Raw genomic sequence first — 14,377 nt, forward strand, 5'->3', positions numbered from 1 at the left:
GAGAGGATAACAAGGGGAGAATGAATGGTCAGTGCTTTATAATAATACAAAATGGCTGCTGTCCGAGGCCCTGCTGTGAAACAGCGAGGTGTATTTCAGGGCACATAGATTACAACAGATCCCAGTTAAAGCTAATGCTGCCTAGTTGACCAGTGGCGCCACACTCATTATTTGGGTTCTTGTATTTAGATGCGTGTGTGTTTGTCACTTACCATTTTGTGCAGGTGCTTCTCTTTCCGTACGTCCACCATGACAAGGCCTTCTTTCACCAGTCCCAGACCCACGTCATCTTTCGAGTCAGCAAACTGCAGCGTGACATGCGGGCAGACAGCTCCACTGTATTCCACGTTCAGCAGACACTGTTTGTTTTGAATGTCCCTGACCACACTGTCCACGGCGTCGGCCCGTGCGTCTTCCTGTGGGTGAGGTCATCATAGGAACGTCACATGTTTGATTTTTAGAAACTGCCCACAACACAAACACTTACAATTCCACACACCATTGATAGACACTTCAAAGTCCTCAGTGTGTGCTCTGAGCCAATCAGACACCACCGTTCAAACACTCCAGCTGCGGAGTTGCTCATCCATCACACTTGCTCTTACACACAAGCACTGCGATAATGATAAATGTAGATTTGGAAACAAAAAGCAGATCAAAATACCTCTACACCAACACAATGTTTCACAAATGTTCGACGCACGAGGTGAGAGATACAGATCTGATCTTTCTCGCTCCTATACACACACACACACACTGCTCTTGTGAGCCAACCCAGTCTCCATGGCAACCTCAGAGCATGTTCCCCTTGGGGGGAGTTATGGTAGGGGTACGAGATACAGAGGCCATCCAAAACGAGAGAAAGAGACAGAGATAGAGAGAACAATGCGCCTACCTCAAAAGATGGACAAGATCACAAAACAACAGCAGTATTAACAGGGCAGGTGGCATGATGCCACACCTACACACACAAACACACACCTACACACGCACAATCGAGCGCCGCACACAGACCAGGTGGAAAATGTACTTTCATATGCATTTCCTCACACAATTCAACTAACAAAAAGGCTTGTTATGAAATATCAGTATTCTAGTATAATGCTTACTGCTGACGCTGAGTATATAGGGTCCCATTTTATGTCTTCCCAAATTCTGTTTTATTTTTTCCAAATTCAGTTTTTTCAATTTTAATTTTTCTAGACTTTTAATGCTTAAATTAAATTTTGTTAATCAAAAAACATGTCTAATTAGTTGAAATCATGAAACGTACACAATTTAACGGCAATTTTTTTTAACAGTTTATCCAAAATAAAATTTTAAAGGCCCTATGAAATTCTATTTTTCTTAAATTTAGTTCCAAATTCTGTTTTACATAAATTTTCTGGATTTGATTTTAATGTTTCATTAAATTTAAATCATCAAAAGCATTTCTAAATAATTTATTATATCATATATATATATATATATATATAATATATATATTATATATATATATATATATATATATATATATATATTATATAATATATATATATATACAGTACAGACCAAAAGTTTGGAAACATTACTATTTTTAAATGTTTTTGAAAGAAGTTTCTTCTGCTCATCAAGCCTGCATTTATTTGATCAAAAATACAGAAAAAAACAGTAATATTGTGAAATATTATTACAACTTAAAATAATAGTTTTCTATTTGAATATACTTTAAAAAAAGAATGTTATTCCTGTGATGCAAAGCTGAATTTTCAGCATCATTACTCCAGCCTTCAGTGTCACATGTAACTTCCAGTCTATCACATGATCATTTAGAAATCATTCTAATATTCTGATTTATTATGAGTGTTGGAAACAGTTCTGCTGTCTAATATATTTGATGAATAAAAGGTTAAAAAAACTGCATTTTAAAAAAAAAAAAAAAAAAAAAAAAAAAAATTTCTAATAATATATATTCTAATAATATATTTTCTTTACTATCACTTTTTATCAATTTAACACATCCTTGCTGAATAAAATTATTAATTTTATTTAAAAAAAAAGAATGAAAAAAAAATTACTGACCCCAAATTACTGACCAGTAGTGTATATTGCTATTACAAAATATTTATATTTTAAAAACATAGCTTCTTTTTTTTTATTTTTTATTTTTTTTACTTTTTATTCATCAAAGTATCCTAGAAAAGTATCACATGTTCTGAAAAAATATTAAGCAGCAGAACTGTTTCCAACTTTGATAATGAATCATCATATTAGAATGATTTCTAAAGGATCATGTGATAATGATCCTAAAAATTCAGCTTTGCATCACAGAAATAAATGATAATCTAAATTACAATAAATTTAAAAACAAATAAATTCAAACTTTAATAACATAAGAAACTATTACAATTTTTTTCTGTATTTTTGATCAAATAAATGCAGGCTTGATGAGCAGAAGAAACTTCTTTCAAAAACATTAAAAATAGTAATGTTTCCAAACTTTTGGTCTGTACTGTATATATATATATATATTCTGCTATATATATATATATATATCATATACATATATATATATTATATTTAGTAGTAGTACTCTCATTACATATTTCTGTCACAGTTTCTTCAAATTAAACCAAACTATCATTTTATTAGTAGTAGTACTCTCATTACATATTTCTGTCACAGTTTCTTCAAATTAAACCAAACTTTTATTTTGACCGGGTTGTTGTGAAGACTTTAAAAATTTGTCAGTTTATATTATATGATGATGGTTTTTCTCAAAAGAAATGGTAAAATGCTAAGATTATGCTTATGCGTTCATGTACGCATATATTGAGGCGGCAGAGGCTAAAATCACTGTAAGCGTCACACGCATTTCGTGTGCAGTAAATGAAACTACACATCTGCACCATTCATTCACACAGAGACACAGAACATGTAAGATTACGATTTAAATAGCTTAATATTTTTTGCAGCTTAATATTCACAGACACTAGTCCATATTGTGATTTGTGCATTAAACTACTCTTTATTTGTTCATATAAATTTGGCAAATTCTGTGACATTCAGAGTTATACAGTAAATTCCAAATTTATTGCTGGATTCCAAGATTCTATCTGCGTTTTCCACATCACGGAAATCATAGGGCCCTAAGTATAGTACGTGTTACATACTCATTACATACAAAAACAATTAGTGCAATGTAGTGGGCTCTTGTTGTATACTTTACAATTGTAGTGTATGGCTATTCTATGCACAAAATTAGCATACTTTGCAGAAATACGATAGTATGCCATTCCAACAGCAAAACTAGCATGACGTGACTCATAATTCCTGTCTTTTATAACTTGGATGTGAGTATGTTGTGCGTGCATGCGCTATGTGTCCTACAGGACCCGTTTGAAGGCCACGTTGTGTGATGAATCACATGGGAGTGTGTATGAATGTGTTTGTGCAAGAACTTACATCCTGTGGGACCTGAATGAAGGCAAACGTGTATTCTGTAGCCTGTGGAGGAAGCGTACGCGTGCTGAAGGCTGGAGGAAGGGCTGCGAGACGCGTGGAGGATAGTATCTCTCTCTGAAAGGACAAGAGAGAAAGATTGTCACATTGTTGTGTTATAAAACAGCCTTCATACCTCTTTCATACACTGACTGCCTGTACAAGGTCCTCATTAAATGGAGGAGGTGTGAGTACAGCACAGCAGATAAAAGCAAAGTCAAGCATAACGCTTAACTCCTCCACATGCCACACTCAAAGCCAGCAACACAATATGAGAGACACACACACTCTCTCTCTACTGGGTCGCAGTTGAGCACTGTGGTCATGTGTCTTTAGTGCAGAACATGTGAACGCAGCAGGCTAAAGAGGCTGGTTAGCACTGAGATGCAGCAAAGGCTTGTTTCAGCTTTGAGAATGAGAAATACAGGCAGACAGAGAGACTAGAAAATGGAAAATCAGACAGAAGACAGATGAAAGTACAAAGCAAAAACACTGGCTTGTTCTATGTGGGGGGTTATACAGTGAGGCGGGAACACACATTGAGCACACGGTAGACCTAGAAATATTTGGACACAGTGTTTGAATGTCAGGGCATTTCTCTCTATTTATGTTTCATAGAAAAGGGATTAGTATGTAATAATTAAATCAAGGCAAATTGAATCAAACAATATGTTTAAAATCACAAAACAACAATTTTTCTCAGAATGAAGACAATGACAATTTTTGGTTGTCAAACTTGAGTGGATCATAAGGTGATGAACTCTGACTTAATATATTCATGTAATCAGTAGATTAAAAGTAAAGCAAAGTAATAATAATAATAAATAAAATAAATATCTATAAGGTTAACATCTCCAAAATAAGTTACATGCATTTTATAACATTAAAGAGAATGTTTAAAATGTCAAATTATATGTATAATAAAGCAGATTTTGTTACATTTAAGAGCTGCTACTTTGTCTACATTTTAAGATTGTTATATGAAATCTAAATTACAACACTTAGACCAAAGAACATTTAGGCCATGAACTTTTGATGGGGCATTAAAATAAAGATCTGTCCCTCAAAACACTCTGTCCAGCGAATCAGAGTGATTGAGCAGAGATGGAAAGCAATAAACAGTGATATCAGATTCAGCACAATGCTCTTGCACCGAGGGTTAAGAAATGCGGGGACAAGGAGAATAAAAGAATGAGGTGGAGAGTCTGTGAAAAGAGAAGAAAGAGGAAGGCACTGGGAATACAGAGATGAGATAAAAGGCCTGTTGTGTGAGGAATGTTCAATCACATGACCACCTGCATCTTTTCTCTTGTGCTGGCCTGGAGCCTTTCGCCCCGGGCACAAAAACAGCAAAGCATGCTGGGTACTGCAACCTTCATGCTGCTTTTAAGCATACTAACATTTTTTCCCTTGCAAAAATACATTTATTCTGGATTTATGGAGAGGAATTGTTTTCCACGTGTGGCATTTTGACTGACGGATTCAGTGCTGGCTTTTGAAAGCACATGCAGTATTTTAAATACAATTCAGAACATTCATCAGTCAGCACCTTTCTAAAGAGACACTCCACTCAGGAGATGCTGTGCTACATCCAGATTACGCATCAACCTCCCTGCAAGCAGATACTCACGTTTCCATAGTCGATGTAGAACACGTGAACCTTTGCTGGAGATTCAACTTTCTCGACGCGAGCTCTGTACCTATGGAGAGACAGAGAAGAAAGTGTCAGTTCCACTCACTGATCAGAAGAGAAATAATTTCAGCAGTTCATCCACAAGCACTGGACAAATTGATGTAGAACACCTGAACAAGAAATGTTTGGCTTTGCTACCAAATGGCACTTTGGTACTCAGGTTTTCACTGACTTTTTGGCTCTGAACTGCCTTTTCTACATGGAAAGGACTGAAAGGGGCCACACTGGGCACCAGTACTGGGGTATAAGTGACCTCCAATTTCACCTCATTGAAAACATTCACTTTTGTAAAGAGCAAAATACTAGTTTACTGCCCCTAACTGTAGATTACAGACAGATTTTTATGGGGGTCTGAGGAGAGAGCTGATCTTGTATTCATAACCTCACGCTCTGAAATTGTAAGAAGCCCCGCATATTCATAAAGAGCAGTTCAAAGCTCTGCATGACACCTCAAACAAGAGGAAAAAGTCAAAGAAGATTTTTCGTTTTCATATAATCAGACTTAGACACTGCAACCCCCTGCCCACTCCAGACCATCCACTTATGCTAAAACACTTCAATCATCCAAACCCCCCGCCTGATCCAGGGATGCCCACTCTGAAAAATGTCTTTCTGCTTGTATCACAGACTTAATGAGCTCTTATGCCACCAAATGACATAGTCCCGGTGCATCGTGGGAAAACATGAGGCAACTGGGATACAGAGAAAGATAACAAACATGACAACATGATAAAAAAGAAAAGAAAAAAAACCCAGAACAACAAAGAAAACTTGTAAGCAATTAAAGGAGAAATTCTAGGGATGTTGCTGGGTGCTGCTCAAACGAGTTTTTAAAAGAGCAAGACGATATGAACAAAAACTCCAGCAGATGCTTGAGTAATGAGTCGCCCCACTGAGGATGCAGCCTGTTCAGAGTCTATATGAGGACAATAGAAGCTTCCAGACTCCCTAAAGGACAAAGGACTCATTAGAGCAGTCCAATGTTCTGCAATCTAGGGCAGATTACCCCAATATAAAATTTAAGTAAACCAAAAAATACCCATAACCAACAGATGGTTCACTATAAAACTATTTCAACAATGAATATGGGGTTAAAGCAATCCCTGTGAAGATATCCTGCTGAAAATGCTGCCTTTCTGCTTTTATTCTTTTTCCTCTGAAGTCATCGTTCCTTTAAATTAAAGACACATCCGTTATCAACATATAATAATATTCCAATATTAGATAGATTTTCCCTTTAATTTTTAATAATTGTTCAATGCAATTTGGCATTACACAGTAATAGCTGCCAAGGATCAGCCACACTTTACTTCAATGTCCAATTCTCACCATTAACTACGACTTCTGCCTCAATAAACTCCTAATTTGCTGCTTATTAACAGTAAGGTAGTTGTTAAGTTTAGGTATTGGGAAGAATTAGGCACTGTAGATTATGGTTATGCAGAATACAGTATGTGTTTTATAAGTACTAATAAATAACCAATATGTTAATAATAGGCATGCTAATAAGCAACTAGTTAATAGAGAAAATTGGTCCCTATACTAAAGTGTTACCATAAAATCTCAAACATCTTTCATTCTATCTTTCATACTTACATTCTTTTACACTGATACAATGATACCTAAATGCATTTGTAGCATTTAAAACAACTATTTAAATTACCAAATATTTTAGACAGTGTTTAATACTGGCCATTCATTGGTTATCAGCAATAACAAAAATATAATTATCAGCATGTGCCACGATTTCAATACGGGTGCGTTATTGCTTAAAACACCAATCACCTGCAGACACTTGCCAAATCAGGAAGATGACTCATCATTACCTCTCAAAACTAGACAAGAACATCCTGCCCAGCAGCTCTGACAAATATTTTATTACATTTATTTTTTAAAGAAATTAATAAATTAAAAGGTCTTTTGCTGAAACCAGGAAACTCAGCTTTTATAGCAGATGCCATTAGGAGATTTTCTTTTGGCTCTTACCATTCTCCATCAGCAAACTTTGCGATGCAGAAATCTCCTCTGCGTGGGGCGAAGGATCCTTCCACTGGAGGCTGGGCGGCAATCTCTCCTCGCATGCTCTCCATCAGGCTCTCCAGCTTAGTACCTGCACAGATAAGGACGGCAAAAATGTGAACAAGTCAGAAAACTTCAAGCTTGCATTCCTGGATTTGGCTCCATGTTGGAGAGTGTCATCCTGGCGGCATGATTACATGATTTATACCATAACGGGATGATTTGAGAAGAAAGAGATGCATTAACTTGCGAGTGACTGGCCTCTGCCAACATCGTTTCTCCAACAATGAAGCCCTGATGGCTCCGGAGAGGAAAGCATAATATTTTCCTCGTTCAGCCAAACGGCAAACACTAAATTACATTCATTTGTTGACAACCAACATCCATTGAGCTTTTGCCAGGGCCTGGGGTCTGTTGCAAATGCGGAAATAAAATTAGATTAAGACCCACAAATCCTCACTGGGGAACATGTGACCCAAGCAAGCTCTCAAATCAACCAAAGGCCAGTAAGGTTTTGATGCATCAAAATGGCTTGAAATGCCTTTCTAATGAGAACGTCCACTACAGATATTTACTTTTTTCTGCTGTACTCTTGCACTGTTCATTCATCTCTCCCATCAACAAGAGCAATCAGTGTAATCGCTGAGGTGTGGGTTTGCTGGGGCACGGAAATGTGACAAAATGGCCCCACAGTCAGGCATGAATAATGTTGTAGGAGCGCAAAGCGGAGAAAAAAAAAAAAAAAGTGAGAGCAGTAATGTGCGACAAACACCAAACATCCCTCCAGGAAAGCTGTTAAAATTAGCCAACTAACTTCCCATTCTTAACCCCCTCCACTGATGTCATTGGGGTTTTTATGATAATTGTTTGCTAGCATCGGAATATTTAAACCCACAAAATGAAAATAAGAATAATAACAAATCAAAAAGAACAACAAAAACAGCGCTAACTTATATAACTTAATTTTCTATATGTGCAACAGAGCAGCGTTTAGTGTGCGAACGTATGTTTGTGTATGTGCGAGGGGTGCAGGGGGTATTTAATGGCAGATTTCCAAAAGGGGTGTGGCTTAAATGCTCTATTTAATTGGCCAACCCACCAGCATCCAGCCTGCTAAACGGTTAATTAGCACATATGGGAAGACACGTGCGCGCACACACACCTCTCAGCTGATTCTGGCACAGTAGAGACATTAGCAGCGTTTCAAGGAGGCAGCAGTTTTTGAGAAGGGTGGAGAACGTGGCTGTGTGACTGTGGGTAGAGTAGCATGTCAGATGACAGCTGAATGTGCAGCCTTGATTTAATAAACTTTTATTAAAAATTTAAAAAGTTTTGCATTTTCTTCCCAGGCAGCAGGGCAGCGAGAATGCGTTTCCCCAGTTTCGTTCATCCATGCCTCCCTTCCAGCCCTGCAAGAGCTTGCTAAATAATAAATAAGGAGGGGGGTGTCCTCCGTACACGTTATAAAGGTTTAATGGAGGCAGTACATTTAACCCAATTAATCCAAGAAGCACTCAATTAGAATGCATAGACTGGGCAGAGAAAAAGTCTCCATTATAGACAATGGATGCTAATTAAAACAAATGCACTGGCTTATAATACATGTGAACGAATACTAACCTCAATCCAAACTCTGCTGAAGGGATCATTCACTTAAAACAGACATCCAACCATTAAGCTGTGACAAACACTAAAGGAGAATCACTGAAAAACCCTCCTCTGTAGCTCTCGAATCAAAAATGGCTTTAGACATCAGGTTTTATGCTTCATCAAGTGACAAAACATGACAATTAATGATGGCACTAATGTAACGTGGCAAACATGATAGGAAAACTACTGAAGGAGACCATTTTTAGTGAATTAACTAGTTAACCTTTGGTCTAGTTGCCACACAAAACCATCATTGGATTTCAAAATATTTTGCATATAAAGCACAAGAATCAAATTCTCCTTTGGAGTGAAATAAAATGGCACGAGGGAGTAGAACTCTGATGATATGTGAAAATGACATCAATCTAATAATCCAATCAAGTCCCAACCTACTTTTTTTTCTTGTTTGAGAAGCAAACTCTGTTTCATATGTCACAATAGTGAAGGAAAAATTGTCGCAAATTCTGTTTTGTGCCAATTTGACAGTACCATAGTAATAAGACATATACTTTAGTAAATTAATATTTACATTTGATATGTACTTCAAAAGAACATAACACTATCCTGTGGTGGGAAAAACTAATAACATAGTACTTCTATGTTAATTGGAAACTTAATAAAACTCTTGGGGAGTCTTTGTCAACTTAAAAATGAGTTACTATTAATGTGTTTTGATCTTAAAGTATGCTAACATGAACTGCAGTGGTCCATATGGTGTGGGTTCAGGTGTTCAGCAACGAAGGCCCTGCTTACATTCCCTGTATGCTTCATTACATCCTCCTTGGCTGATATACCGGAGGATATAATGAAGGATTCAGCTTTAATTACAGTGGGGTCAGGTTCTCTAGCGCCTACTGTAAATCTGCAACACTCCTCTTACTGTGTAAGTGTGTGTGTAAGAGAGAGAGGAAGTGTTTTCAGTGCAACGTGCTTTGCACACTACTAGCTCCCGGTCAGCGTGTAACATTAATTAGCACAAGCAGAACATGTCTACAGATTTGGATTCACCTCCTGCTCTGATGAGGGACGAGTGAGAGTTATAGAGGACATGAGGTGAAAGCTCACAGATGAGCCTGAGAGAGTCCACAATGAGATGAAAAGTTCTCTATTCAGATAACACAGTGAGCAGGACCGTCAAGGACTCTTAGCTAATGTAAATGTTTAATCTCCTAAGTCAAAGGTTCTCTGCTTGAAAAAAAAGCCTTCCTCTCCCACACACACCAGGGTTTATCTTTTTGCATTTTAAATTACCTTTCATTTAAGCACTATTTTCCAATTTATTCACTAACATTTCAGTTAGTTTTTCCATCCTTTTTAGTAATTAAACCAATTTAATAACTATTGCAACAGCTATTATTAATATATTAAAAAAAGGTAAGAAAACTTTATCATCAATGATGATGATAAATGCATTTATTATTTTTGAAATAATTTCATTTTATTATATTATATAATTATTTTAATAACTATTACATTAATATAATAATGCTGTTATTTTAGCAATTAAATAGTTTAATAATGGCTTATTTCTTAATTTTGATGGTCTTTTTATTCTAAAGCACATTGTAACTTTCTTTTGAAAGTGCTATATAAATAAATGTTTATTTACTTACTAATAAAATATTACTACAAAAATATGATAAAATAAGATTTTCTGCCTTTATCAACCACTAGTTGTTTCATTTTATTTTATTTCTTTGTTTACATTTCTGCATGCTATTTAAATTCAGTGTTTTAAAAACAATATATAATAGTTTGAGTTTATAATAATAATAATATTAATAATCAAGACACATATAAATACACACATACAAAATGCATGTCCTGGAGTCATGTTTTACAGATATACTGCTCTGAATTAGACTTTTGATATACCAGCACATCTTATTCGCTTTTTGGCCCTCTGGCTATCAACACAGCAATGATGTCCATTTCAATCCTGTCACTATAAACTATGTCCATCTTGGATGACTGATCCTCTGCTGGAACCATAACATTTCCATTTTCACCATTTCATTTGAACCACTGTAATTGCCACTTGTTTAGTGGACAAACGACTCACAGGTTGAGCTATGAATATTTATATGAATGTAATAAAAAATGTGAGAATCCTGTACTGCAGGAAACATGCTTATTTTAATGGTCTCCATCTCAGTTACTCTATATGGATGATTCACTCCTCACATATGATACACCGTCTTGACATTACAGGCTATGAGGGATGAGCGCTGCCTGTACACACATGGCATAGTTGCAATAAGCATATAAATATCCTACACCTGCGTTTATTTACATTGGAAAGATGAATATACCGTAATCGCATCCGGTGGGTAAAACACTTCCACGCCTACTGTACCTCAACACCACCACAAAACAACAGCTGTATAACACCATGTTAAAACAACAGCTGGAGAAGGAGAGAGAGAAACCCACAGAGAAAAAGAGGTCGATCCCACAGAGATAGGACAGCATTTCAACAAATCCCATGTTCACTCCTTCTCTATAGCCCATAATTAATTGTGTTTACTAAGGCGGACTTATTTACTTGCTATTAATATGGCTCATGCTAAGGGTTAGGGATTTGAAATAAGTAACTCATCCCACATCCTCATGGCTTGTTGATGAGAAGTGTGCTATCAGACTTACGATTTTTGCCTGGCAGATGAAATGGGCAAAAAAATCCCATTGGCTTACCCTGAAAAAGAAGGCACCTTTACATACAGTATAAAGTCTGGAATATCAGAGACAGGGGGAATCTTGACTTAATAATAACTAGCAACCACCTAGAAACCACCCTAGCCACCACACAATGTACTAATGATAACCTAAGCAACTCTACAGAAATGCCCTTCTTAAAATCTGTTTAAATGTGCCGCTATGGCTGTAGCTGAGAGCAAATATGCAAATGCACAGAGAAGAGTGATTAGACCTAATATCAATGTTACTGCGATATTATTCCATGAAACGATTCCCAGAGGGAACAGGACTAAAGAAATGAGACAATACTAATACTGATGTCTCCAAATCACCACATTAAACAGAAATTTAGCTACCATTCCCAAGCATAAATACTGCATGTGGGTGAATCTCACAAAATCAGCAAACAATAAGCCATAATTCAACCCCAACTCAAGAAAAAAATAAGACGAAATATTTTGGATAAATAAAATGAAGCCTATTAATAAGGCCATTAAGACTTCTTGCACTGAGATAATTTTCTCATTACTTCTCATTAATTCTCATTACTGTACAGAAAAAAAAAAAAAAAAAAAAAAAAAAACCTAATTATTACTGCACTAAAAAAAAAAAAAAATGCAAAAACAATATATTCCGATAAAAATACTACATTACAAAAAACTATTTGAGTAATCAGAATTAAACAAACAAAAAAACATTGTGAAAAATTTTACTTGTGAAAATGTTCAGGCAAAAAATCTTAATGATCCTAATATGGCCTCATTTTCTTTGATCAAAAAGTTTTTTTTTTTTATTTCAGGTGAATAACAACCTGTACATGCCACAACAACAATCAAGTCAATTATGCAAGAAATAACAAAACAAACAAAAAATAAATACCCTAAAACAATACAACAATAAAAATAATGCATGAAACACTATAGCACTTTTAAGTTATGTAATAAGCAAACATGACATTGAAAGGGGTGTGTGACAATAAAAGCCAATCAAAAATATACACACTCGAGTCACCAATCATCACCCCTTCACTCAAAGCCATTTGCAGTAACGTCTTTATCTCTTTCAAACAGTGATGTTCATTCCCTCTTTTCCTTCCTCTCCAGGTAAAAGCGACAGCCCACGCCGAGCTTAAGGACAAAGCCACATTTCACACTGACACCGGGGCGGCACGTGGTGACGTGGGCTGGCCCACCTGCCCGCTCGTCTCATTAAACATTCATTGGCGGGTGGACGGGGTCCGTTCTGCAAGGATAAAGGGAGTATTAAAGAATTTCACCTCTCCTCCCGGCGCTCGTGATTGACTCTAAGCGGGCGACGGGGCAGACGAGGCCCAGTGGGGGTGGAAATGAGGAAAAAGGCAGAAGGAATGACCTCAATGAGAAAAAAAAAATGAAATCTACAGGCTCCTACAGGTGCTTATGCCATTACATTAGGGAAAACAAGCAGAGACAGAGAGAAATATAACAAACACATGCACATGGACACACATAAACTGGGATACAGACATGTAACAATCTCAGGGTTGGACAAAATGTTTTGGTGTATAGATGGCACAGCGGTGTCACAGCAATCAGTGCCCGGTGCTAAATTACAGCTCTGTGATTTCAAAGCCATTGTGAAGGGAGGGCAGGGGCAGCTTCTGCGTCTTTTTCCTTCCATCGCACAGGCTGTGGGTGAGACCCTGACTCTGTGTTTTGATTGCAAGTTTCCAAATATACCCATAAAGCCCTGCTGTGCTCCAGGCTTGGAGGCGTGCAAAGCACCTTTTTGGTTTCTGCTTCGTTAAAAGCGGTCATGGTAAAGAGGCAGTTTGGTTACCTGCTTCATAATTGCAGAACTTCAATAACGTTTCATAAAGCCAGAAGACTTTGAGAAAACCTGGCTGTGAAAGCTGCATTTATTGCAATTACATCATTTGTTATGCTGAGAGTAGAGGAATGCTCTATAATCACATCTCTTCAACTCCACAACAAATCTTAGGCCATTATAAAATATACATAGTATACACTGCTGTTCAAAAGTTTGGGATCAGTAAGATTTTGTTAATGTTTTTTAATGGGGCCTCTTATGCTCATCAAGGCTGTATTTATTTGATCAAAGATACAGAAAAAAAAACATTATCGCTTATTATTGAAATATTATTGCAATTTCTAATATTGGTTTCCTATTTAAATATACTTTAAAATATAATTTATTTCTGTGATGCAGCGCTGAATTAATTAACTACTCAAAAAAGACAAAGAAAAAAATTACTGATCCCAAAATTTTGAATAGTACTGTGGAAAAGTGATACTTTAAGTTTTAAAAATAAAAAGTTAAAAAAGAACAGCTTTTTATTTAAAAATGTCTTAAATTACTTTTTATCCTCACAGGTCCCAAAAATATTAATCGGCACAACTGTTATTGTAAAAAAATTATATTTTGAATAAACACTGATCTTTTTACTTTTTATTTATCAAAGAATCCTGAAAAAAAGTATCACAGGTCCCAAAAATATTAATCCAAAAAACATTATAAATCAGCATATAAGAGTGATTTCTGAAGAATCAATTCTGAACTATAAAAGTAATAATGCAGAAAAAACAACTCTGCAAAACAAAAAATTATACACAAAAAAAAAACATCAAAATATAATCATCAAAACTACAAAATGACATTATTTTCTGCATTTTTGATCAAATAAATGCAGCCTCGATGAGCATAAGAAACTTCTTAAAAAAAAAAAAAATCTTACTGATCCCAATTTTGAATGGAACTGTATGTATGTATATATCCTGAATCAAAGTCATGAAAATTACAGACACAATAACCTAAAGTTTCTATAAATCTACAGAAAAG

The 14,377-nt window shown here is 36.1% G+C and overlaps 1 protein-coding gene and 1 long non-coding RNA gene across 2 annotated transcripts in view; one reads left to right on the forward strand and one right to left on the reverse strand.

The window, feature by feature from the left end:
- LOC122137030 overlaps nt 1–13,516 on the forward strand; it is a 32,640-nt gene extending 19,124 nt beyond the window's left edge. The window contains exon 4 of the long non-coding RNA XR_006154526.1: nt 12,643–13,516. This is a non-coding gene — a long non-coding RNA (uncharacterized LOC122137030). The remainder of the gene's footprint in view (nt 1–12,642) is intronic.
- snd1 (staphylococcal nuclease and tudor domain containing 1) overlaps nt 1–14,377 on the reverse strand; it is a 169,762-nt gene that overhangs the window by 9,698 nt on the left and 145,687 nt on the right. Inside the window, exons 19-22 of the mRNA XM_042722131.1 lie at nt 7,160–7,283; nt 5,111–5,180; nt 3,445–3,558; nt 213–416 (exon numbers count right to left, since the gene is read on the reverse strand). Of these exons, the coding sequence (XP_042578065.1) occupies nt 213–416; nt 3,445–3,558; nt 5,111–5,180; nt 7,160–7,283 (512 nt within the window). The remainder of the gene's footprint in view (nt 1–212; nt 417–3,444; nt 3,559–5,110; nt 5,181–7,159; nt 7,284–14,377) is intronic.

The sequence above is a fragment of the Cyprinus carpio genome, chromosome B4 (genome assembly GCF_018340385.1).
Source record: "Cyprinus carpio isolate SPL01 chromosome B4, ASM1834038v1, whole genome shotgun sequence".
Lineage (NCBI taxonomy): Eukaryota > Metazoa > Chordata > Actinopteri > Cypriniformes > Cyprinidae > Cyprinus > Cyprinus carpio.